The sequence below is a fragment of the Ambystoma mexicanum genome, chromosome 3q (assembly GCF_040938575.1).
Source record: "Ambystoma mexicanum isolate Mex_15411 chromosome 3q, UKY_AmexF1_1, whole genome shotgun sequence".
In the NCBI taxonomy this organism is placed as follows: Eukaryota; Metazoa; Chordata; class Amphibia; order Caudata; family Ambystomatidae; genus Ambystoma; species Ambystoma mexicanum.
The window spans coordinates 1,099,416,677-1,099,443,994 of record NC_090926.1 but is presented as its reverse complement, the minus strand read 5'-3'; the positions used below and the strand labels follow the sequence as shown (position 1 = coordinate 1,099,443,994).

The 27,318-nt window shown below is 46.2% G+C and overlaps 1 protein-coding gene across 4 annotated transcripts in view; it reads left to right on the top strand.

Annotated features, from left to right (window-relative positions):
• Window positions 1–10,439: 10,439 nt before the first annotated feature.
• CYP4F22 (cytochrome P450 family 4 subfamily F member 22) overlaps window positions 10,440–27,318 on the top strand; it is a 517,355-nt gene continuing 500,476 nt past the window's right edge. For 2 of the 4 annotated variants that reach the window (XM_069603852.1, XM_069603851.1), the window contains exon 1: window positions 10,441–10,756. In XM_069603852.1, coding sequence (XP_069459953.1) covers window positions 10,554–10,756 — 203 coding nt within the window. In that variant the 5' untranslated portion in view covers window positions 10,441–10,553. Of the gene's footprint in view, window positions 10,757–27,318 lie in introns of all 4 variants that reach the window. The other 2 variants (XM_069603853.1, XM_069603850.1) reach the window with 2 other exon arrangements.

Here is a 27,318-nt window from a genome sequence, read left to right as displayed (position 1 = left end):
CATGCCTTTTTCAGTGCCTGACGGCTGTGGGCGATTGAATGAACCATAACTGGCTGAAGTTGAATGGAGGCAAGACAGAGGTACTGCTGGTCAGTTCTCCCCCCCCCGATCCTTCAGCGTGGATGTCTTCCTACGGGCTGTCTTATTGGAGTCCCCTTCCTGTTCTGGTGGCCAAGGTGAAGAATCTTGTGTTGTCTTGTCTGCTTCTCTCTCTATGGATGCCCAAGTCTCAGTGGTGTGCCAGACTGACCATTTCCATCTTAAAATCTTGAAAAAGGTGTTTCCCATGCTGCCTGCCACTCTGAGTCCGCCAGTGGTTGCGGCCATGATACTATTGTAATGCCCTTTATTTGGCTCAACCAAAGGGTATCGTCCAACAGCTTCAGCGCCTCCAAAATCTATTGGCACAGGTGGCGACAGGATCATTTTATGGAGCCCATAAGCCCATATCTCGCCAGTTTTGCGCTCTTTGCACAGGCTTCCGGTGGCCCAGTGTATTGAGTTTAAAGCGCTCTGTATTGTCCATCGGGTACTCCGTGATCAGGGGGCAGAATACTTCCAATCTAAATGTTCTCGCTACCTTCCAATGTGCTCCTTGTGCTCTGCTTCGGCTGGTCTGCTTTGTGTGCCTCACATCCGCTGTTTGCGGATTGGTGGAGGCGCCTTCTCGGTAGCCGCCGCAAAATTATGGAATGATCTTCCTTTGGCAGTAAAAAAACTGCCTAATCATCTGGCATTCAGAAAGGCTCTGAAAACATATTTGTTCTAGGCGAATGCTGTGGTTTGGCATATGGTCCAAGTATCTCCCTTTCTAGTGACATGATGCCTCCGGTCGACCGTGCGCTGTACAAATTTCAATAACATAACATAATACAAATGAATTGGGAAAAACACAAATCACAGTACTTTATCTCAATTTCAACTCAAGAAATAATTAGCGCTGGTCAGTAAGCAAAATCAATACGAATGTAGTGCTGCACAATTTCGATTTCCCTGCACACTTAAAAGACTGGCAGTTTGTTTTTTTAGACCCCTCCCCTTTACTTTGGTCTGTGTTGGGTAAATTGGACAAAAGAATTGGGATGACTTAAAAATTTTGGATGTCAGACCCTCCTCCACTTAAAGGCCTGTGTTGGGGAAAGCTGGACAGCAAAAAAGGTGATTATTTGAGAATTTCGGATTTCAGACCCCCTGCACTTAAAGGCCTTTGTTGGGGATGCTGAACAGCAAAAATGGGTATGTTTTGAGAATTTTGGATTTCAGACCCCTTTCCACTTAAAGGCCTATGTTGCAGAAGCTGGATGTTTAAAAATTGGGATGATTTGAGAATTTTGGATATTGGACCCAACTCCACTTAAAGGCTTATGTTAGGGTAAGATGGCAGTTTAGGGATTTCTTAGTTTAGGTACAAAGACACCCCTCTTCCTAAAGATGTTGGGGTCAGCATGACAAATAGGATCACCCAATTAAATCATGGTCTATAGTTTTCAGCGCACACCAGTAATTAGCTTTGTTAATTTTGAATTTTAAAAAAATCACCCTGTGGTGTTCTGCCTGGAGGAATTAATTAAAATTAATATTCTCAGTTAATTAGGCTAGGGACCTACACAGTTTTGCCCACTCCTGCTCACTGTAAAGGGAAAGGATTTAAGGCAAGTATATTCCCCCACCTTTTGGCCTCCCAGGGCTCTGTTCTACTTACATTGAAAGCCCTGTTTAAAGTTCAGGAAAGCCAGCTGCATTTCAGATGCCTCTTGGAGGATAGTGTAGGGGTCTGGTCACTACCCTCTCAATGATGCTCCCCAGCTCTTCACCATAGCATCCAGTCAGCTTTTAGGCCTCCACAGGAAGAGACAGCAGTAATAGACAGCTCCATCCTGAGGCAATTACAGCAAAATATTCTTTTACTGTTTCCTGGCAGGTGGTACATTTTAGCAGCTTGTTGTCCCTTCCTCATAGTGCATCTACTTAATATACTAGTGATGAGACCATCAGGTTTAAAATCTTGCGCAGCTCCCTGCAAGAGTTCTCGCACCCAGGAATAGACAGGTACCCTTCTCTTTCCTCCCAACTCCAGCCCCTCTCTAAGGATTGGTTTAAGAGTCTGGGACAGAAATATGGCAACTTCCCTTTGAAATCCCCTTTTATTTTCAATTCAGCTTTTTGGCAAAAATTATTTATGTGGCAAAACTTCAGAATGTACTAGATACTTCAATAATATATATATTATCTGATTCAGCTAATCATTGGGAATTAAATAAAACAACAGCTGGGTCCGCATCATGCTGCACGGCCGTTTGGCATTTTTCCACCATTTTTACAAAAAATATCATAGTTAGGAGCATTTAATTTATTACCCACATTCCTAATTTTAGCCTCCACCTGTTTACCAACTCTCAAATTCGGAACATGTTCAGAGCAGCCATTGAAGAATTTTATATTTAAAAAAAGCAACAATTGTGGCAGTCCATTTAAACTAAGGGGAATATTCATATGTGCAAATTTGAGCGTGCCCTTCCTCTGTGTCATTATCCACCCTTGGCCAGGCTGTGACCAGGGTTTTTTTGTTCTTTTATTATGCTGCATTTATTTCTCAGCCAATAATGTGATGTGCTTTTCCAATCTGCATTTGGATTAAATTTTTGTTTTAGCTTTTTCTGGATTTCCACTGCAGATAGACAGTCACATAGTCTGCCTCTGGCCTACTGAAATTTTTCATGCCAACAAAGTGCGCTTTTATTTTCAAATGTTTTCCAATATTTTGCATTTGAAGTATAATATACATTACTTTTTGTCAACACACACACCATGTATTTTCCCTGACATCTTTATGTTGGCAGGGGAACATTTTTCTCATGTCTTGCTTTAACTTGCAAACACACATGGTTTCAGTGTTTTAAAATCTGTTTTTTCATGTGAAAGGGCCGCTTTAACTGTGGTAATGACAGGTAGGCCTTTTTCACATGGCCCTTCAGTTCCGTTGGTTTGAGGCCTTTAATTACACCCAACACTGCCACTGGCATGTAAAGCCAGAAACAAAAATTTCTGTAGGGGCAAAGTGAGATTCCTGCAACAATTGCTAAAAGTTGCCTCTTTTCCCCCTGTATGTGGTGCCTTTATGTGATATTTCATCTTTTTAAACAAACTGTCCTTGACTATCATTTGAGACTGAGGTATGAAAGATTTCTCTTCTGTTAAACTGACTATTTTTTACTAGCTATTATTTAAAGCTGAGCTGGAATTGTATATCTCTTCTGCTAAATATCACCTCGAACTACACATTATTTGGGGCTGTGCTGGGAATGATGTCTGCCTGGAGTAAAATAATCCAGTCTCTTGCTGACTCTAAGGGAAATTTTGCAACTGTTGAACATGAGTTAACGTTTTAGGATGTATATTAACTTGATGCAACATTTTTTTTGCATCAAACCTACTCTGCACATGCATAAAGACACTTTTTTAAGCAGATGGGTAAAATATAGGTATACTTAAGCCAATTTGGCCTGTTGATCCTTATTTGATGTGCCACCACCCAACCCCACCATAATGTATTTTTGCCCCCCCAATACTAATTTCTAGTGATGCCACAGCTCACTTACAATCATTTGTATGGTGGAGACCCTCCACGATACAAATGTTCCAACATTTATTCTAGCATGGATTTTCATGCCATGCAAATGCTGGAGATCCCTATGGAGTTCTCCAGCTTTAGGCACCAGCATAAAACATGGAATCCACTGCCATGGTTGCAGCGTTTAATTGTAATTGTATGCGCCGCCTGCCATACACACATGGCAGGTGGCGTGTTCAGTTAAAAGTAAATGCGGCCTGTCATGCTCACATGGCAGGCAGTGTTTACTCACTTTGCACAGTAGAGTGCAACAGTGCAAGGCAAAAGGAGGCGTGGCATGCACGTGTGGGTGCCAACTTGTGTCCCCTGCCGTGCACATTTTTCAAATTTGGGGCCAGGGGCATGGCTACGTCTTAGGGCAAATGCACCAGGTCCCTGTCGTCAAATTACGATTAAGAGCAACATGAGCTCTGTGCTCATTGTTGCATGATATGATATGATATGATATGACAGTTTATTTATATAGCGCCTATACACTATGTGTTTCAAAGCGCTTCAAGGCAAGGGAGGGAACAAGGGAAAATACAATGACATTCTTACAGGCCATGAACAGTAAGGATGTGAAGTTAACTATCGTACTCGGCCTGACGACATTTCAGATAGTGCAAGAGCTAAGACATAGATAAGGAAGGGAGGGGGAGAGTGGGAAGGAAATGGAAACAGACAGCCGACTACCGCACTAGGCCTGACGACATTTCTGGTAGAGCCGGAGAAAAACAAAAGGTGAGGGAGAGGGTTGCAGAAAAGTAGGGGAGGAACAAAACACACGACTATCATACTAGGCCTGACGAAATTTAAGATAGTGCTGGAGGGGCGGGGCGGGGTGGGGAGGAAAAAACCAGTAAGGGGAGGGGGCAGGAGACAGATGAGGTTGCTATCATACTAGGGTCCAGGGAGTAAGTGCATAGTAGAAAGTAAGGGGAGGAGATAGGAAAAGGGAGAAGGGAAAGGAGGAGAGAATAGAGGGTGGCAAGCAGGAAGGCACCAGGTGGGCGGGGCTTGTTAAGTAGTGAAAAAGAGGGTCAGACAGGAAAGCACCAGGTGGGCGGAGCTTGCTAAGTGGTGAAAAAGAGTGGCAGGCAGGAAGGCACCAGGTGGGCGGGGCTTGCTAAGTGGTGAACAAGAGCATCAGGCAGGAAGGTACCAGGTGGGCGAGGCGTGCTAAGTGGTGAAGAAGAGCATCAGGCAGGAAGGCACCAGGGGGGCGGGGCTTGGTAAGTGGTGAAAAAGAGCGGCAAGCAGGAAGGCACCTGGTGGGCGGGGCTTAGGCCAGGTGACCTAGATCTACTTGCACCTGCTTCCCATCTGCAAAGGAAAAGAGGCTGGAGGGCTCCTTAAGTAGGAAAAAAGAGCGGCAAGCAGGAAGGCACCAGGTGGGTGGGGCTTGCTAAGTGGTGAAAAAGAGCGCCGAGCAGGAAGGCACCAGGTGGGCGGGGCTTGCTAAGTGGTGAAAAAGAGCGGCAGGCAGGAAGGCACTAGGTGGGCGGGCTTGCTAAGTGGTGAAAAAGAGCAGCAAGCAGGAAGGCACCAGGTGGGTGGGGCTTGCTAAGTGGTGAAAAGGAGCGGCAAGCAGGAAGGCACAGGTGGGCGAGGCTTAGGCCAGGTGACCTAGATCCACTTGCACCTGCTCCCCATCTGGAAAGGAAAAGAGGCTGGAGGGCTCTTTAAGTAGGGAAAAAGAGCAGCAAGCAGGAAGGCACCAGGTGGGCGGAGCTTGCTAAGTGGTGAAAAAGAGCGGCAAGCAAGAAGGCACCAGGTGGGCGGGGCTTGCCAAGTGGTGAAAAAGAACGGCAAGCAGGAAGGCACCAGGTGGGCGGGGCTTGCTAAGTGGTGAAAAAGAGCAGCAGGCAGGAAGGCACCAGGTGGGCTTAGAAGGACGCCATTGCGGTTAGACACGGAGTTGCTGGAAGTGGCTCGTGGCTGGCTGTGCGCAGACGCAAGAGGGAGTGAGCAGTGTTTCATCAGATGAGAAGGCGGACTCAGGCAGGGTGGGGCAGTGTCTGGGTGGAGGGAGCTGTGCTCGAGGAGGCGGAGCGGACTCTCTAGGCGGGTGCAGGGGGTGAGTGTGCTTGGAGGAGGTGGTAAGGATGGCAAAGGTGAGTGGGAAGGCAGAAAAGAAGGGGGGGTGGAGGAGGGGGCGAAGAAGGGGAGAACGCTGACTGTGAAATCTACATCTGTGGAGGGGGGAAGGAGGGAAGTGAGGGGCGGCATCGCAGCAGGTCTACACAGAGTGATGATGGAGGGGGGCTGGACCGGGGCAACTCTGGGTCGGAGACCCAGGAAAAGTGCATTTTGGAGGGGCTGAGGGCCTCAGGGAGCGGTGTGTCTGGGGTGGAGCAGATGCAGTGTGACAGTGTGTGGAAGGTGGTGTTGAAGCCTGATAGTCGTGTGAAGACGTTTCTGGGGGAGAATCCGATGGTGATTGCTGGATGAGTGAAGGCAGCTGTGGGGGATGTCACTCGGGTGCTAGTGGTGGCTGGGGGCCGGTTGTTGGTGGAGGGAACGGATGCCGGTAGTAAGGCTAAGATTCTGGAGGTGCGTTGTCTGGGTAGGCATGCGGTGCGAGTGTTTGATCAAAGTGGTGTGTCGTGTAAGGGGGTGCTGTATGGAGTGCCGGTGTCTGTAAATATGTCTGAGGTGGAGGAGCAGCTGGCGGATGTGGGGCTGGTGGAGGCGTGGAGGATGGGGAGGAGAGATGCACATGGGGATGTGGTGTCTACGACTGTGGCAATGAGGTTTGCGAGGGCAGAGTGCCCGGAGGTGGTGGAGTTGGGTTACCAGAGTTTTGTGTGAAAGTTTATGTAGCGTTGCCTTTCAGGTGTTATAAGTGTCAGCAGTTTGGACATGTGGTGAGAGTATGCAGGAATGAGAGGCACTGTGGGAGGTGTGATGGAGATCACGATATTAAGGAATGCATGGTGGAGACCCCGGAGAAGTGTGTGAATTGTGGGGGGGCACTCTACTGCATTTAGGGGGTGTGAGAGCCACAGGGTGGCGAGAGAGGTGGTGCAGGTGAAGGCGGCGGAAGGTTTATCTTATGCGGAGGCTGTGGCAAAGGTGAAACCGGTACGGGTAGTGAGTGAGGTGTGTGGGAGAGAGCCGGTGGTGGATGAGGCTGTGGGAAGGAAGAGTATGTTGGGTGAGGTGAAAGGAGTAGAAATGGTGGTTGTCCCGAAAACTGAGTTTATGTGCTTTATGGTCAGTGTGTTGGAGCTAGTTCAGGGGAATTTGTCTGTCAGTGTGTCAGATCTTATGAAAGGAGTGGTGGAAGCGGGAGGAGGTTTTTGAATGTTGTCGATGTGTTGGAACAGGATGTATTCAGGATGGTTTCTAAAGTACAGAAGCAGAGTGGGGTGTCGGCCTGAGGATTTTGCAGTGGAACGCAAGGAGTTTGTTGAGGAATGGGCAGGAGTTGAAAGCGGTGTTGTGTGGGGAATTGAATGTTGATGTGGTTTGTATCCAGGAGATGTGGTTAAGGGGTGATCTGAGGTTTGTGATTCCGGGTTTTGAGTTGTTTCGTAAGGATAGGCTGGGGGGGAGAAAGGGGGGTGTGGCTCTGGCAGTTCGGAAGGGGTTGGTTGCAAGGGAGATTGTGGTGGATGGAGCAGTGGAGGCTATCGGGGCGGATATTCAGGTAGGGGGATCGGAAGTATTGGTGTTGAATTATTATAATCCGTGTGAGGTGGTGGAGGTGGGTGTGCTGTCTGGAGTGATAAGGGGACATGTGGGACCTTGCATTTTGTGTGGTGATTTCAACAGTGCCAATACGTTGTGGGGTAGTGACCGGACGGATGCGAATGGGGAACTGTTGGAGGGCATGGCGGATGAATTGTGTCTGTTTTTGCTGAATGATGGTTTGGGCACGCGGTTGGATTTGAGGACTGGGAAGTTGTCGTGTTTGGATCTGACCTGGGTGTCTGCTGCGATTGCGAGTGAATGTGATTGGGAGGTGCGTGAGGATGGGGATATGGGGAGCGATCATTCTGGCATTTTGGTGACTGTGAGGGGTGAGGTAGGGGTCAGGTCCCGGATGCTTGGGAGTCGGTTGAATTTTAGGAAGGCTGATTGGGAGTTGCATAAGGGATTGTGTCGGGAATTGATTGTTCCTCAGGGTAGGGATGGGGGGGGTGGATGACTGGAATGAGCATCTGGTGCAGGGAATGCGAACGGCGTCAGTGGCGGCAGTTCCGGAGATTGTGAAGGGGAAGGGTGGGAAGGTCAGGGTTCCTTGGTGGTCAGTGGAATGTTCACGGGCTGTGGCGGCGCGTAAGAAGGCTAGTGCCAGGGCGGTGAGATTGGGAATGTTGGAGGATTTGTTGGCATTTAAGAAGGCTAAGGCGGTGGTGCAGAAGGTGATTAGGGAAAGGAAGCGTGGATATTGGAGGGGCTATTGTGGGTCCCTGGGGAGTAATTCTGGTGTGGGTGAGGTTTGGAAGCAGTTTAAGTGGATGTCCGGGTTGATGAGGCCGCAGGGTGGTATGTCTGTGTTGTTGAAAGGGGTGGAGGTGGTCAGTGAGGATGGGGAGAAGGCGAATTTGTTGGGGGAGTATTTTGCGGGGGTGCACAGTTCAGGGAACTTCCCGGAGGCGGTGAGGCTAGGTATGGGTGTGGTTGAGGAGGAGATGCAGGAGTTTTATTTGGAGTCGAATGAGTGATTTTCAGAGTGGGTTCAGGAGGAATCGGTTGGTGGCAGATCCGTTAGTGAGGTTGGTGACTGGTGTGGAGGAGGCGTTGTGTGATGGGGAGCTGGTGGGGGCGTTCTTTTTGGATTTGGAGAAGGCGTATGATATGGTGTGGAGGAGTCGGTTGTTGGTGAGACTGTTGGAGATGGGTGTGAATGGGAGGATGTTTCGGTGGATTAGGGCGTTTTTGGCTGATAGGACCTTTCAGGTGAGAGTGAGGGGGGTGATGTCTGAGGTTTGGAAGATGGAGAATGGGACGCTGCAGGGGAGTGTGATTAGTGCGATGCTGTTTAATGTGATGGTGGATGGGATGATTCGGGCTTTGGCGGGTATCGGTGTCAGGTGGATTCCTTCGCAGATGATGGTGTGGTATGGGTAAGAGGGTGGAGTTTGTTGTTGGTGCAGAGTCGGCTGCAAGCTGCGATAGTGCGTATGGAGGAGTGGTGTGGGAAATGGGGCTTTTCGGTGTCTGTGGATAAAAGTGTGAGTATGGTTTTCTCGAGGAGAAGAGTGCAGCAGGAGTTGGACTTGGTTTTGAAAGGTGTGAGGGTGAAGAGCGTGGAAGAGTTTCGGTACTTGGGGGTGATTTTGGATAGGAAGTTGAACTGGAATTTGCAGGTGGATGGTGTGGTGGATAAGTGTAAATGTAGGTTGAATTTGTTGCGGGCGGTGTCTGGGAAAGAGTGGGGTGCGCAGCAGAAGTGTTTACGAATGTTGTATAAGGGGTTGATTTTGAGTGTGATGGATTTTGGATGTCAGGTGGCAGTGGGTTTCACGGCGAGTCAGAAGCTGCGGTTGGATAGGGTGCAGGCGAGGGCATTGAGGGTGTGTTCGGGTGTGATGAGGTCCTCTCCAGTGAATGCGGTTCAGGTGCTTGTGGGGGAGATGCCGTTGGGGTTGAGGAGGGATGCGTTGAAAATGAGGTGGTGGGTGAAGAGTGTGGCTCACCCGATGCGTGAATGTTTGCTGTATAATTGGAGGTTTGACTATTATAGGGACCGGTGCAGGAGGAAGGGGGGCACTTTGGGGTTTCACATGTGGGAGAAGGGGGTGCAGTGGGGTGTGGGCGAGTTGTTGGCTGTGACGGGTACGGATTTGGTGAGATGGCCGATGTGGATGATGGGGTCTCCAAAAGTGTGTTTGGAGTTGGCGAGTGTGGTGTCGAAGAAGCGGGGTTTGCGGGGTGAGATCAAGGCTTTGGGTCAGGCGTATGTGGCAGGGAAGGAAGGGTGTAAGGTGTTCATGGATGGTTCGAAGGATCCTGTATCTGGGAGAATGGGTATGGCGTTTTATCTGGAAAGCACTGGGAAGTATAAAGTGGGGCGACTGACGAATGATGTGTCGATTTGTACGGCTGAGTTGGTGGCGATTGCATTGGCGATTGATAGGGTGTGCGAGTTGGCGTTTGAGAAGGTGGTGGTGTTTTCGGATTCATTGAGTGGGTTGCAGGCGATTGCGGCAGGGGATGGTGATAGGAAGGATGTGATTTTGGACATCAGGAGGAAGATTGATTGGTGTGTGCGTGGGGGAATGGATCTGGAGTTGGCGTGGGTCCCCAGTCACAGTGGCATTTCGGGTAATGAGTTGGTGGATTTGGCGGCGGGTGCGGGTATGAGGAGAGGAGCGGTTGATGTGAGGATATCTTTGAGTGTGGATGAGGAGAAGGCTGTGGTGGTGAAGCGGGTTATGGATGAGTGGCAGGAGAGGTGGGAGAGTGGGGTGAAGGGCAGGTGGATGTTTGGTGTTCGTGAGAAAGTGTCTGTAAAGGTGGATGCAGGGAACTGGAATGGAGGAGGAGGGAGGAGGTGATGCTGAACCTGTTGAGGATAGGGCATGTGGGGCTGATGACAGTCTGTTTCGAGTGGGGAAGCTTGAGTCGAGGGACTTGCGGAGTGTGGGGTGCCTGAGACTGTGGGACATTTTCTGCTTGCGTGTGAGAGGCATGTTGAGGAGAGAGAGTTGATGAGGATTCGGTTGTCTGCGCTGGGAGTGGCTGAACTGAGTGGGAAGGCTTTGCTGGGAGGAGTCGGGGTGAGAGGCAGGGAGAGGAGCAGTGTGTTGCTGGATTTTGTGATGCAGGCGGGGCGGTGGGAGGAGTTATGAGAATGTGAGGGCTGTGTGTAAGATTGGAGGGGTAGGTGCACATCATTCTTTTGGATGGGGAAGCGCCTGCGTGGGTCCGCCCACGCATTGATAATTTGAAGAAGAAGGACATTACGCCTATAAAATGCTTAAAGAAAATGTTCCTCAGATATGTCCACAAGAGAGCAGCAAACGTCCTCGGAAACACTGCAGAACTTCCAAGCTGCTACTCTGGACCCAACGAGCATGCGAGAATGCGTCACGTGACAGAGGAAGCGACCGACGATAAACAGAGCCGAAGGGTGCCTTTTCCTGCACTGAATGCAGTCTGCTCGAGTCCGAGAGAACGAGCCCCAGTCAGGTACAGCTCTCGTGTTATTAATAAATGTCATTCGCAGTTACGAGCCGAGCTGCTTCAAGAGCGTCATTGGAACCTCTTCCACGTTGATAACGGGAGCAGATAGCAGCGCAAGTGCACGCCTCTTTTTTTTTTGTATAAATGAAACCCGTCACAAGTGCTGTATCTACCGTGTGTCCGTGGTCGTGATTTTGCGCGCTGTAATTTGAGCTGTTGGTTTGGCAGACCAAGTGATTACATGTTCATGAGGCGCCAAAAGGCTTTCGTTGTAAAATGCTTTCTTGGAGTTGTAGCCATGTAACAGATTGAATGTATGCGCTGGGTACCAGTCACTTGTTTAAGCACAGCCCGGAATTAAGAACGTGTTGACACTTTCAAGGGACGTCACGCGAAGGGAGTGACGTACTTCCTCTCAGCAGACAGAGGAAGTCCTCCTGCACCGAGGGCACTGCATGGCGCCTTATTGAAGCTATCTATTGCAAAGCCCAATTTTAGTGATGCATTTGTTAAAATATATTTCCCTGTGCCTAATAAATACTTTAACATGTATTTGCGAGTTGGTAGCACACCAGTTTAGCTGTAGCTTTTATTGCCACGCCATTACACAATGTCCTTTTTCACACAGTTGATTCCGTCTATAAAGCTCACTTGTTGTGAACAATGGATCCTATCACTTGTGAAGAGCTGAAAGACTGATATCGAGCACAAATGTGAAATCAGAATTCCAAACTATTGAGACTTAGAAGAAGCAGGGCCCGAAACTGCTGTACCCTAGAAGAGCCAGCTTAGATTGACACAGCAGGAGCTACTTTTGGCTCAGGGCGCCATACAAACAAACGTAAGCGACATTAAGTCTCTTTGTATGGCAATGTGCACAAATGAGCATCACGATCCATCTTAGTAAGCAAGGAAAGCGCAATGGGTCATGTGTAATCATCAGCAAGTGATTCGTTTGCATCACTTGTAAGCTAGCCGTGTGGCATAGCATAAAGCATGCAAACCCCATAGGACCCCATTGCACACGCTGACTGCCATGCTCACGTGGCAGGCAGCGTGTACAGTTAAAAGTAAATGCGGCCTGTCATGCTCACATGGCAGGCAGCATTTACTCACTTTGCACAGCGGAGTGCAACGGTGCAGATCAAAAGTATCTCCTCGCTCCCCAGAGGTAGCTACTGCCTGCCGAACGATACCCTATACCCAGGAGCTGCTTTTAGTTCCCGCTCATCGGTTCGTTCTTTCAGTCACTATATATGTGTTCACCTACCTTGAAATAATGTTCCCCCCTCTCAGCAATCTGCATTACTTGCATCATAACTTTCAACTCACCCTCATTTGGAGGGATCTGTGTGCCCTGAACTCATTTCACCCTTGCAGCAAGCCACTTACCCTCACAGACAGGAGTGGACTGGGAACCAAAAGAGGCCCTGGAAATATTTTTCAAAGTGGCCCCATAGTATACATTTTCAGCAAGGCCGAACATTTTCCTATGAGTACATTAGGAAAGCACTACTCGGGCCTACTGGGAAATCTGCAGAGTTCCTTATAGTCCAGCCCATCTCAAAAGAGCAGTTTCAAGTGTATACATCATATTTCAAAAGTTACTTTCCTAATATATATCTGAGTATTTACTAGTTCATTTAATAACATCCTATGTATTTGCAATTTATTGAAAAGTCTTGAGACATAAATAAAATAGAAGAAAATAGTACATATTTTTGTATATGGATCCCACATGCACTCAACACTGGAGTGTGAAACTGTCGCCACTCCCACAGTGAAAAACAGCACCTTTAAAACAAATCAGAAAAACCAGAACAATTTGCAACAATGTTTGTAGTGTTCACTCTTCTGATAAGTCCAGGTTCACATCACAGGCAAGAGACTTGTATTAGTTAACAGTTCCGCAATGATATGTAACTAGTGTTACATTTGTCCACTGTTTCAATAAGATTTCAACAATCTCATTAATAGTCAAATGTATTTGTTCCACCAAATTAAGTTTCGGCTGCAATTGCCAGTCATTCATGGCTAAGCCTTCCTCAGGGTAACCAGCACTCTGAGTGTAAAGCTGCAAAGATGTGGATCTTCCAGCTGATGTGTTAATGCATGCCTTGGAGACACAGTTCTCTCTGTATATGTGAATGCCTTTTCAGTTGTTTCATTTGTTCAAAAAGTAAAAATTTGGAGTTGCATCTTTCAGTACCCGAGCCCTAAAGCTGTGGTCCAAGTTGCCCATTATGGTATTCCGAAGTCAGCAAAAGACAGTGGGTTCACAATATGGCACATTTGTTTAAAAAAAACTCTCTGGTTGCGTTCCTGTATTTCAGTGTACTTTTGTAATGCTGTCTGATAAAACTGTGATGACATTCTAGAACACGGTTGTTCAACTCTGGGCCTCGAGGACTGGAATCCTGATGGGATTTCCGAATATCCCTCATAATATTCATGTGGAAAAATGAATCCTGATGGGTTTTCAGAATATCCCTCATTAATATTCATGTGGAAAAATTAATCCTGATGGGTTTTCAAAATATCCCTTATTAATGTGGTTGTATTAATGTGGCCTGTAGTTGGACAACCCTGTTCTAGAAGCTCACAGTGTTAGGGTTTTATTCAAGTCTCATTACTAAATTGAAAGCAATAGTTTAGACACATCCCACCACTCCACATACCGTGTAGCCCTCAAAGTGCTGATCAAGCACTTTAAAAGACAATAAGCATTGACTGCCTACTTGCAAAATGATAAACCAAGAAACCAAGGCTAAAATCTCTGCTTCCTCATTGCCACCTCAATTATTTGATCCTGGGCAAATCTCTTTATTGTACTGTGCCTTGTCTTCACCGTGCATGTCAATTCACCAAAATACCAGGGGTAGCTGAAGTGACATCACATACCTGATAACAGAGCAGACGTGACAACTGACCATAATGGCTGTGATATCATCTGAACCTTGTCCCTGATGACAAGAAAGGAAGTAACATCACAAAAGTACAAAAATTAAAAAAGCAGGTACAAAACTATTCGAGTTTTCAACTGTATGTTAACCTAGTCACTCTAAATGTAATGTGTGCAGTTGTGATTTGGGGTGAGATTGGGGGGAATGCGGGGGCAGAGCAATCATAGACCACCAGGAGCACTGCTCACTTATGCTAATACAGCCTCATAATGCCGGTTAATGCCATTTTATATCTCTTAAAGCCCCACATATCAGATTAGGCATGATTTCATCACATTCCAGACATTGCTATAATATGCTAAGCGCAGCCTCATATACCCAGGTAATGCCATGTTATGCCATGTTAAACCTCACATGATGTGAATAGTCTTTTAGTTGCCTCAAGTCCAACTCAAATCTTACATCTACTTATTCTCAGCCAACCACCTCCCCCTTCCTTTTCTGCAAACTACCTGGCTTTCCCCCTAGTGGGTTTAACCCTTTCTTCATTTTCTTTACTTGCCTACTTCTACCTTCCAATATGCATCTTGTTTTCGCCTCATTCCCTATTGTATGCACTCTTCTTCTTCCTTTCTCTCACAGCCTTCAGGCTCAACTCTGTCTAAATGCTGCCTCACTCTCCATTCTCCCTATCTTCATGCTTACTCCCTACACCCGCACCCCTCAAACAAGATGCCCCAAATCTCCAACTTTGTCTGCCCCATTGCTTACCGCACCACACCTGTTCCTCTCCCCATCTCCTATTAATCTTTGACTAGCCTCTGGATCGCACAATCCCTCTGCAACAAGTCTTCCTACGTCAGTGACCACTTCAACTCTTTTCAACATCAACTTTCACTTCTTGCTGTCACAAAAACCTGGATCCCTCCTCATATCTCTGCTGCACTAGCAGCTCTCCATACTGATTCTGCTTCCTTCTCACACTCTCCCCAACGTGTTGGGAATGGTGACTTTTATGGGGTTTCCTTATCAATGCAGGCCTCAAAACTACCCACCTAAGTCCATCTGACATCCCCTATTCCTCGTTTGAATATGCCACTATTCTACTACTCTCACTGTTCGCGTTCTCTATCAATCCCCCCTCTCAACTCTTTAGACCCTGACCTGTATCTTGTCCATGTGTCACTTCCTACTGATAACCCTTTTGTCATGCTGGGTGACTTTAACCTTCTGAAGCCCTCTGCAACCACCTGCCTTGAACTTAACTCTCTCCTATCCACCCACTCCCTCCAACCCCAGCCTACCTGCTGTGGTGGAAACTCTCTCGACCTTGTCTTTCTCTCTAGTTCAGTCTTTCCTCTGAACTTTCCATTGACACCTCTCCCTCTGATCACACTATTGTTTACTTTAGCATCTCAGCCTCTCCAGCCTCTATCCTCCTTTCTTCAATGACTGTGAGAAAATGCAGGTAGCACTCTATTGCCCCTTACCTTGTTGATGTAAGGACCTCTCTCCTGTCTCTCTCCCCTATTCACGCCTCTTGCATTGGCCATGCTTTTTCTGACTTCCACTATGCATGTATGACCACATTTGACCAACACTGTCTTTCTCAAACATTCACACCTTGCTGTCCCCATCATCTGCTCTGGATCACCTTGAAAATTCAGACCCTCAAAACAAAAATGTGCAGTGACCCTCTGTGCTGGTACAAATTGCAACCTGTACCATACTCATAGCTTACACAAATACCCTTGCTGCCAACTCCTTCCACTTGACAAAGCTACACACTCACCCCACAAACGTTCATATATCCCCCAAGCATTGCTCAGAACTTCCAATTCAATATCCATTGCCGCCTTCATTTCTGCCAATGACTTTGCTCACTGCTTTTCTACTAAAGGTTGTGACACTCCTACAGCACTCTGCTTTCTCTGCCCTAGCCTTCCTTCTGTTCACCACCTCTCCCCACCTCCTCTACTCTCGAATACTTCTCTCCTATTGAATTTGCAACCATTTAATGCTCCTATCGGCCCCTTTTCTCTCCAAACGTAAGACATAGGGCCTGATTCATGGAAGTGTTTTACAATGGCGCAATCCCATAGGAAAACCTTCTCTGAATCAGGCCCTTGGTGTCTATAGCCTGCTCTTATCTCTCTGTGCTCCTTAACCCCACTATCCTTGCTGGACTCCATATCTGCAACTGTGTTAGCCCTGTTTTAAGAAACCCTCTGCAGACCCAAACATACCAGCAAACTATCATCCAGTCTCCCTCCTTCCCCCATCATTCTAAGATCCTTGAGCAGGTGGTCTTCAACCGACTCACCAAGTACCTTGAGGATAGTGGCCATGGAGATCCACTTTAATCCAGCTTCTGTAGTAAACTCAGGCATGGCTTCAACTTTCTCTCTCACCACTCCAAACTCTCCTCATTACTCATCCATTTGGACCTCACTGCCCCTTTCAACAATGTCATCCACCTCTCTCTACTCCTCACTCTTCAGAACCTTCTCTGTGCGCTTGCCTGGATGGCCAGCAACTTGGAAGATCTATCCATTGAAATCTCCTGGAACTCTCAAACCTCTGACCAAACCCCTCTCCCTGTCAGCGTCCCTCAAGAGTCAGTCCTTGGATTTCTGCTCTTCACCTTCTATACCTCTTCCCAGGAACACTTATCTCATCCTTTGGCTTTCACTATCACCTTTTTGCTGATGTCACTAACATCTTTTTCTCCTCCTCCTTCGTCACCCAAGCCATCCCGGAACAGATTATCAGCTCTTTCACTTCAACTCTCACTGTCTCCGCTGCCTCATGCTGAACTTTTCAAAAACAGAGTTATTTTCCTCCTGGCTTCCAATGCCAGCCCAACCCCCACTCACTTTCCTATCTCCTTCCCACCTCACCTTCTTGCTCACTCGTTCAAGGCTAACAACTTTCTATCCTATGTGATTGCGACCTCTGACTACAGTAATTCATCAGGTCCACTGCCTCTGCTTCTCATATTACCCTCCTTAACGTTTGGAAAATATGTCATTTTCTTAACCACTCTACACAAACTCTACCCTCGTGCTCAGCAAACTTGAATATTGCTCAAGCCTACTTTTAGGATGGATTTCTAAAATCTGGCCTGATGGACAGACGTTTTGGACGCCACTCTAGTTTAGTGAAGGTGGGGAACTTTCTGGACTAGCCAGACCAATCATGGTAGCTTGGCAGGTGGTCAAGACTAAGGGCCTCATCACGAGTTGGGCGGTAGCCCCGGCGCTATTACTGCCGGCGGATTTCCCGCCGGCAGTAATAGCGCCGAAAATCGGCGAATCCACCAAGCACATGATATGGCGGACCCTTAAATGCGGTGGTAATATCACTACCGCCTCATTTAAGGGTTACCACCAGACTCGTGATGAGGCCCTAAGTCTCAGGAGGGGTGAGAGTGATCAGAAGCCCACAATGTGAACACAAATTAAAGATATCACAGAATACTCTTAGACAGGTGTATATCAAAAATAAATATACATTTATTTTAGGACAAATAAAAAAGCACAAATAACCAAATTAATAATGCAACAGTGGCATCCCTGGGTAAATTGGAGGGAAAGATTATCCGTTTCCTGCTATCTTCCTTTGTACGCCAATGCAGCCATCATATTGGTACTGGGCCTTCCCTCTCTTTACATGTTATGGCCACTTGCCACCTGTAATTTCTGGGCTAGGATAACATTTAATCTAGGAGGTAACGATTCCCTATTAGCACTTACGCCCCAAAATGCTTTAAGATTTCTGAAGAGTGAATGGTTTATTAACCTGGATTCAATGGTGAGGTGCTATTTGTTTAGCATTGGGGTTTCCCCATTGCTGGATTCCTGGCTGGGATATAACATGGCCAGGCTACCTGTGAAAGGCAGGTCGTATGATGCAGACCAGGCCCTAAGTCACCTTGGTTCACTTCAGAAATGTGGGGTTTGCACTCAACCAGCGTTTGTTTTCGGCGTACCCAAATCGTATCTAACAAAGGGACGACATCCGGTCCTGGTTAGGTTTATCCTTTTGCTAAGGCTTCAGACTATCCCAGTTTTTGAGAACACAGGGGCCTTGGGTGGTATTCCATGTGAAGACAGACTATGCAGACTGTTTGGGAAAAAGATGGAATCTGCCCAACATATTCTAACCCAATGCAAGGTTCTGGAAACTCTATGAACGCGCATATGCCGAATTTGTGAGTCCCACTACCAATCAATTTTGGAGTTGTTTGTTTGGGACCAAATATCAGGTATTGTCGGCAGCCGCTCTTCATTAATGGGAAATAGTTCTCAGCGAGAGTGATCTAATACAGGGTCCCTTTGGGAATGTAAGATGTGAAAACTGTAATTTTATTCTATTTTGTAATGGTTGAGATGTCCTGTCATAACACATAACTCTTTTGCTTTTAATGGTTTTAATAGATCTGATTTTATTTATCCTGTTTTGTTTTTGTAATAGTGTGAAAAGGTTGCAATGTAACCAAATGCACTTTAAATTAAATGTTAAAAAAAATGCAAGTTACCACATGAACATATCACTATTTAACATTAATACAATCACTGTAGCCTAATGCGATAAAGGGAGGAAAACACCCACAACCTGTAACAGAAGGGGGGTTTACTCAATTTAAGCATTAGCGGTCTTCAGGATGGACACCCTAACTTATTCAGTCCAGCCGTACAAAGTGGAGAGCCATATACTCAAAGTACTGCAGTGCGTAAAAATGTGCGGTTGTGTGTAAAGACAGTACCTTTTCAAGATGCTGAGACAGTTAGGTAAGGGTCCTTAAGGGTTTAGAAGATGTTATAATTGTCAGGGAATGGTCTGCCCTCGCGGACTGAGCAGTTTCCGACTTTCGGAGCAGGCCAGGGAGCGCAGGCTATCCCAGCCTATAATAATAATAATAATAATAATAATTTGGCATTTATATAGCGCTACGAACCCTCAGGTATCTGAGCGCTGCTTATTATTACCCACAGTGTGTGGTGCTCATTTATCGACCTCGGAAGGATGAAAGGGTGAGTTTGGCCCCGCCCGGATTCGAACCTGCGTTAACAGGCTCTGCACAGATGTCAAAGCGAGCGCTCTACTCGACCATCCCAAGAAAACCTTGTGCGTAAAAGGAAATGGATGAGCCAGGGGCCACTGGTAAATTATGCAAGTACTCTCCTCCCGTTGCTTCAATCCAGACCAAACTATGGCAGTTTAGTTAAGGTCGTCTTAGATTACAAATCCTGCCTTTGCTCTTCATTCCAGCTCGCAGGTGCTGCGGACAGAGAGTAGCCACAACTCCGCCCATGAAGGGAGGAAAAATAAAATTCTGGTGCAGCAGGACTTGGGGCACAGAAAAGAGGGTGGGAAAGCCACCCACAGTGACCGTCACCACAATGCAGTGACGCAGGGACTGCAAAGGCTTGTGGCGTGATGCACTCTCTTTGTTCGTGACCCAAAGGAGCTAGGCCTTTGAAATCTGGAAGGAGAGTGACGAGAACCACAAGCTAGGGATTTCCAAAGTTTCAAGCCTCGACGCAAAACGGCGGCACTTCTATGCAATATCCCAGGACAGACCTGGTCAGTTCACTGGATGGCCCAGGAACACTTCCGAGAAGGCTCTTTTGGCGGGCAATCAGGAGACACCGAGAATAGATGTTCCTACTAAGCAAAAGGGTCGAAGCACCCTCACAGGCCTTCTAAGGTCGAGAATAAAACAGGGGTCCGACGGCACAACCTCTGACTCAGGGTGCCAAACCTTCCAGCTTTTTTCCAGTGGGTTTACATGTCTGCTTGAGCTCACAGGATACTTGGCTCCTTCAGTAGTTCAAGATGAACCACTGTAGATCGACCTGGAATGGATGCAGAGCCCCTTCTCTTATCCAAAGTTCAATGAGTGATCGAACAAAGACAACCAACAGAAGATCTGCTCCCTTTCATGCATGCCAGTCGTGGTCCAATCATGGTCCACGTTGGTCTCCATGCATTCATGCACACCATTCATCCTGGCACCAGTAGTTTGTATTGGGACCAGACAGTCCCAACCCTCTTCCTGGGCGCTAGCACGCGTGGCATGCAGGAGCCTGCGAAAGATGCAGTTTTCGCAGGAGGCTGCATACCCCAATAAGGAATACCCTGGTCAGCTCGACCTGGGGGAAGGCAAAGGGACAAGATGGCCAAAGGACAGAACAAAAGACTATATGGAATGGCCATTTTCGGCACTGGCCATAGTCATGAGCCATCCATGCTAAATGTGGTCTGGTTAAAAAAAAAAGTAGTTAAAATACCAGAAAAGTAAACTGCTGCCACTAGTTCATCCTAGGCACACTTGTACATTCACCAACAATTCCTTAGAGGGTGTCTAAGGCCATAAAACAAAAGTACCCCAGTGCACGGTACAGTAATGGTAAATAATTACTATGAAATGGCAACAAAGTAAAAAACTAAGGGACACCTAGTTTCCCAGTACTGAAAGCTTGCAGGCCCTGTCAGTTTCCCTATAACAAATGAACAAAATCCAGGGGGAGCGCAGCTGAAGGCTGAGCTCCGCTGGAAAAAGTCTGGTCAGGATAGTCAAACAAAAGCAAAAAGTTTGGGGGGTCCATAATATGGAGGGAAAATTGCCTTTATAGAAATCTTTCCTAACACCTACTCCAATGTCTTTCTCTTTACTCTGGCCAACCTTTAGACAAAGTCCTTAACTTTGCTATCCACACCTACCCTGATCCTTCGCCCCCTTCTACCTGCCGACAGCATGCTGGTAGGTTCTCCATGCACCACTACTGCCCTTCTATGTTCCTTCTAGTCTATAAAGCTACAAATGGTTCCATGTCACTTAGCCGACAGTAATTTGTGGTAATTTACCACGAAGTAATTCTTACAAACATTTTCATCTATTTATTTTGTTTTCTTTTAATTTGGGGGGTCCTTCTCATGCAGCTCCTTCCCCTTTGTTACTGCCGCTTCCCCAACATCTCTCAACCAGTTTCCCTCTACCCACAGATACCTACATTTTTTCGGTGAAATTGGTAAATGACTTTCTTCTCAGTACCTGTCTCATTGTATCTCTGTTTACTAACCATCCCGTTCCCTCAGATCCACCTCTGAACTCAACTTCATTGTCTCATACCCTCTCCGTGCCTCCTTTCGCTTCCACTCTTACTCCCTACTCACCCAGCTTCAATGGAACCCGTTGCCCATCACAATCAAAGCCAGTCCAACTCTGGATCTCTTCAAAGCTTGACAAAATAATTATTTTTTCAAAGCTCAATTTAAACGTCACTTACGTGCTCTTAATCGCGCTCTTCTTGTGATTGTTCCATCTCATTGCATGTAAAATCTGCACTCCGATTGACATTGGCGCCCATACCACTTAATTTCAGTGTATTTCACCTCGGTGACATCTTGGCGCTTGCTATTCCCCTCTGTCTCCGTCTCCCTGGTTATTGAACTACTTCCTCCTTTCTTACATGTTTTCTGTCCTCTATAGCATCTCCAATACCCCCACATTACTCTTCTCGTTCTCCACCTATGCATCTACGCTCTCAGAACTTTTCATCATCATCATTTGAAGTTTATTCGGATAAAAAGTCCATAAACCAAAACAAAAAAATAAAGAAAATGACAACACATGTACAATCCATTACAATTTACACATTCAAATATGTAGATTAAAAATATTCCAGTTGAGTGACAAGAGTAAGTAAAAACATCTAAGTTACCTTCAGTAGATATTTCCGTCTGATCCACGCTTTTTTTAAAAATTCCAAGCACCCCATGCCACGACAATTGATCCAGCTGATAATAAACAAATCAAGGTAGGTAAGCAATGATTAAAATTGGCTTCCCTCAGCAACGGAAGAATAGTCTTTTTTTTCTAATATCACAATAAAATGGGCAGAATACCATAAAGTGCAACAAGTCTTCGTTTTCTGCACCCGAAAAAGGGCTGGCCGTTTACTGCTCGAAGCCTGACCAGTTCTTAGTTATATCTCTAAGCCACTGGAGATGAAAGCGGGCTTTGGTCAGTGCCCAACAGTCTTCATTTCTATTACTCTACAGCAAGTAAGGTTGTATTGCCTCTGACTGTGTGATTAATACATGTTTCCTATTTGAGATCACTAGAAGGCCAGATGTTTCACGATTGTTCACAATTAATGTACGGAACATCCTCTTGTACTTATTAGAGTCAGCTAATGTTAAAAAGGCAGCAGGACAATGCAAACTCTGAACAGTCAGCAGTGATACACACTTTGAGATGAAATGCAGCCATGGGTTCCTGTGCCAAAAAGGGCCCGACTTTAATGATACCATGAGTGAGAGCAGCTCTTGAACTTTTCTAATCCCTCCCACCCTACTTATCTTCCTCTTTCCTCTTTCTCCTCCTATAAATCTTGCTTTATGGAATGTGTGTTCTCTTTCACCTACTCTGCTTGTGATACTTCCTTTTTCCTTAATTTACACTTTTCCTGCTTCACTGAGACCTGGATTCCATCTTCGAATACTGTTGCCCCAGCTGCTTTTACTTCCAGTTCCACAACTTTCGTACACACCCGTCGCCCCCTGGGCCTTGGGGGAGGTGTAGGTATTCTCTATCATTCTTCTCCACCGAACGTGCCTACATTTTCTTCTTTTGAGTATCAGTTCTCATGCTACGAAGGCCCCTTTCTTTGGCCTTTCTCCTGCTCTATTGCCCTCCTGACCCTATTGCCTCCTTCTTTGAGGGCTTGGACTCATTTCTTTCTGTACTTCTTCCCCTTGAGGCTCCTCTTACACTACTTGGGGACTTTAATCTTCACTTTACTTTGAGTCGTTCCTCTATTCCAATTATCCGTATTTTTTACTCCTATCACCTACTCTCTTTTCTCTCTACTCATATTTCTAGTTCTTATCTTGATCGGATTTTCTAGTCTCCTTTTTCTTTTACTTCTGTTACTGCTTTGCCAATTTGTTCATCTAATCACCATCTCCTCTCTTTTTCTTTTATCCCTACGCCCTCACCACCTGCTAAGTCTGTCTTTCACGGGACCTATGGGCATTTGAAGCTTCTGTTTATTTCTACATGTACTACTTCTCTTCCTCCTTTATCAGATTTAGATTCTCTTCCTTCTGACTCTGCTGCCTCTTCTCCTCTCTCACTGTGCACCTCAACGCACTATCTCCTGCTAATCCATTCTTTCCTACCCAGAAGTCCCCTCAGCCCTGTTTCACCTCCCAGCTCTGCTCCCTACGCTGTAGTCTTTGTCCTTCAGAGCTTCGCTAGTGTAAGTCTTCTACTGACTCTGATTCTGCCTCCCTCTCTTCTCTTCATGCCACCTTTTTGATTCTGCTCTTCTCTCCGCAGGAAAAGAATACTAATCTGATCTCTTTCACTCCTGCTCTTCGCATCCTTGTTGTCTCTTCTAAACGTTATCTCATATTCTTTCTCCCCCTTCTCTAGACCCTGCTTTGTCTTCATCCCTCTCAGCTAATGACCTGGCCTTTGTGAGAAACTAAAGGGTGTCTCACTGACTAGTCCCTTAGGATCTGTCATCCAGGTTGCCATGGCATGGCCATCGCTATTGGATCCAGACCCCGGGGGTGGACCAATGCAGGAGGATCACCTGGATGAGGGGTCCCTGGGGAGTGTGAGTGGGGCACCCGGAGGAGAGACACAGTATCCCTACACCCATTTCCATGTAGAACACCCTCATTCCATATACTATCTAGGAATCTTAACCCCCCCCTTTCCTACACACACTCTTCTGCACGGACAGAGCGCTTCGGATAAAGACAGACTCACACACAACCAGTCCTTTTTCCATGTCCCAATATCATGCTCAGGCAGAGTCAGGAACTTAATCTTGATGACTTGCACCTGAATCTTGTTCCCTTTCCCCACTGGGATAAAAGGCGAAGCATGAGAGCACCTGGGAAGCAAGAGAGGCAAGGGGAGCAAGGGAGAGTAGGCAATCAAGGCAACCAGAACCAGCAAAGTGGCAGGAGAACAGATCCCGTGAAATCGAGCGACCATGAAAGCAGAGCAGAAGGAGCCAAGAGGTCAGAGAAGCACCGTGGTCTGGCCAGCTGCAGAGCGAAGGTCGCACAGACTTTTCAAAGGAAACCTCCCCGCTAATGCACAAGGTGAAGGCGGGCCCTCCATCAGGTGAACGACAGAGTTGGGAGGAGGTGAGCCGTGCTGTGCCGATAGCCTTGGCTTCAAGCCTCCTTCAGGGGAAACGACTGAGATGGAAGAACGCGAGCCATGCTGTGCCGATAGCCTTGGCTTCAAGGAAATGCTGGATGAATGGTATTGAGCGCTACCGGTGAGTGAACTGTGCGACCGGCCAGAGTTATCAAATTAAAGATACCAGGCGTTTGAGGCTTGCAGGGTTTTGTGAAACTGCAAGCGAAAATATATTGTAACCAGAACAATGAATACAGAAGCTGCGCGTGTCATTGAAAACCGCGAGGGAAGCCTGCAACATTGCAAATATGTTTAAGGCTGCAATATATTAAGTATAAAGGAGTGGACTGGTAATAGAATATAACCTTCTCGAAAGGCTCCGCACCCAGAATGAAACTGTTAAATTGAGAGTAGGATAATTGGAAAGATTGCAAATACTAGAAGGTCTTAGGAGAAGCCAACCCAAAGTAACAGAAAGTCAAAGTGGTCATCCGAAGGTGCAAGCAAAGACCTCGTACAATCGAAAGTGGAAAAAGAAGTGAACAAATATAAAGTAAAGCTAAGTGAACTGTGTTGAAAGGCAAATGTGGACCCGATGGAGGGATACCAAGAGAACGCTAAGGGAAGTGAATCCCACATTTTGATAAAGCTGAAGGGCAAATGTGAACCCGACGGAGGGATGCAACACCAAATATTTGTTTAAAAAGACATTAATAGTTCCTGAGTGTTACACGCTAGTAGAACTGAAAAAGATTAACTGAACTGTGGTTTGAAGGTTGTGTGATGGCTCATTATGCCAGAACCATAGTGATTTACCGGTGCCAGATTAACCGGGGCATTACAGGTAATATAGGTCTGGTAAATAAGGCACCAGCAATTCTGTTAATCCCCATTCCCGTGGAGTCCAAGAGGACTCCACGGGAATGGGAATCATGGAAGCACCGGCACTGTTAATAAAGGTGCCGGTGCTTCCATGAAAGTCTGCTGGCGGGTGCCGTCCCGCCCGCTAGGGTCAGACCTGGCGGGCGGAATGGCACCCACCAGCAGACTCGTAGTTTGCCTACCAGAAACAACGGTGCAGGTAAGCTTACCGGCACTGTTGTTTACAGACCGGCAAAATTGTAATGAGGGCATTGATCAAGGGATCCTGCCTTTTCAGAAGAAACTGCTTCCTAATGCCTATAGACTCCAGGGGTGCTCACAGTCATGCCACTGTTCTGCCTTGTCCCGTGATGTAACACGGGGAAGGGAGTACACAGTCCTGAACTATCAAATCCCTTTTGGACATTTCTGTTTGCCTTACCCTCTTCTGTTATATATATCATTATCCCACAGTCATTTGTTCTATAGAATAAGGATTAGGCAATAGGTTTATTAGTATTGATCATTTTGTTTTGGCACAACACGACTAGGACAGCGTTTTCTTTACTTTGATGGTTGTAGCATGCTCCCATTTTAGATTAAGGTTTAGATTGGGCGTTTTTCTCACCATTATACTGTTTAATAAACACCCTTGGATTATACTCCTTGTTTCTGTCGTGCTTCTGATAACCATGCCTTCCTTACACCTTATATTTTTCTTCCAAGATTGCTCTTCTTCTTCATATTATTTCTTCTTCACGCTCTTCTACCCCTAATTTCACTCTACCAACACCTTTGGCATCTCTGGGTCTTTTATTCCCCTCTCAGTGGCGTTATGGGCTAAATCTCCCCCTATCTCTGCCCCTCTTGATCCTGTGCCATTTACTCTCATTCTTAAAATGTACTCTTCTCTGATTCCCTACTTCTTGCTCTATTTCATATATCTCTCTCTACTTCTGTTTTCCCTTTGCTATTCAAACACCCACTATTCTTCCTTTTCTTAAAAACCCACCCTGAATCCCTAGCGTCTTTCCATTTCTGCCCCATTTCCATTCTTCCATATCTTTCCAAGCTCCTAGAGCATTAAGTGAACTCTCAAGTCTCATCTTTTATTTCTTCCAACTCTCTTCTTCCTTACTTTAACTCTTGCTTTCGTCCACACCATTCCACCGAGACTGCTTTAGTCGCCATCTGTGACTCTCTCCTTTCTGCATAATATTTGAAACATTCCTCTCTCTTAATTATTCTTGACTTATCTGCAGGGTTTGACTCTATTGATCACTCTCTTCTTCTTTCTTCCCTTTCTTTCTTGGGTTTTACTGGTTCTGTTCTAACATGGTTTAAATCATACCTAACCAAATGCACTTAATCTGTCCCTATGGCTGCCAATTTTTCTCCTTCTGTCCCTCTTTCACATGGTGTTCCTCGAGGCTCTGTCCTTGAGTCCATCCTCTTTCCTCTCTACACTCGTACTCTACCTGCTATTATCTCCTCTTTTGGTCTCTCCCACCATCTAAATGCGGACAACACTCAACTTTCTATCTTTCTCTTCCTTTTCAGCTGACGTCCATACTACTATCTTGCCTTTTACATTTGCCATTCAGTCTTGGATGTCTGATCATTACCTTATGCATAATTCTTTGAAAACTGAAGTTATCTTTTTTCCTGCTCTTTCTATTCCCCCCTTCCCTGCCTCCTCCCTTCTATTTCGTTTCCGCGCTCCCTTCTCCCACTTTCTTCGGTTTCTCATAATCTTGCGGTTTATTTGGATTCTGCTCTCTCATTTACCAACCAATATATCCTTTCCTGTTTGTTCTTGCAGTGTCCATCTTTTTTATATACGTAAGGCCAGAGCTTTTCTTTCTATGCCACTATACTTCCAATTTCTTTTCTTATTTTCTCACAACTCTTCTTTACTCTGCGGTCTTCCTGCTTCTGACTTGTATCCACTGTGAGGGGTCAGAAATGTGAGGCGGACACAAGGTGGTAATGTTCTCAATATTAAGCATTTTATTAAATCAACTACGCTATGGATGAGGGTCTTCCTATCCCTATCCTACAGAGAGTTTCCTTACCTATGAAACTAAAACTAAGGATCTGTGTTTGCCTCATCGTCAAAAGTAGGCAAACTATCCTTGTGTACAAAATCTATCTGAACAACAAAATGTGTAAGAAAAATGTCTCTGTCTTAAATTCAATAACCAGTGAGCAAAAAGCATATAAATAGAAATTCATCAAAAATAATCCTTGTATCCAAAGGATGTTTCCCTTCCCCTAAGCTCAATCCAAGTAGAATGTTGAACATTTTCAATTCAGGCAACACTTCTTTAAGTGAAGTAGAAATGTCTCTTCCACGCAACACTTCCTTAAGATGATAAAGAACATTTTCCAAACAATCGGGGTTGTAAGGGTGGCAAAGTGTCTCTTGGCCTTAAGATAATGCAGAAAATGGGGGTCATTCTGAGGTTAGAGGTAAGGGATTACCGGCGCCTGTAAGAGCACCGATGGCAGTAATCCCTTACCTCCGTATTCCGAGTTCCCTTTGCGGGTCCCTCTTTACCTCCTGCTTTTAGCAGGAGTAAATTACGGGACCCGCAAAGTGACCTTGGAGTAAATTACGGCACCGTAAT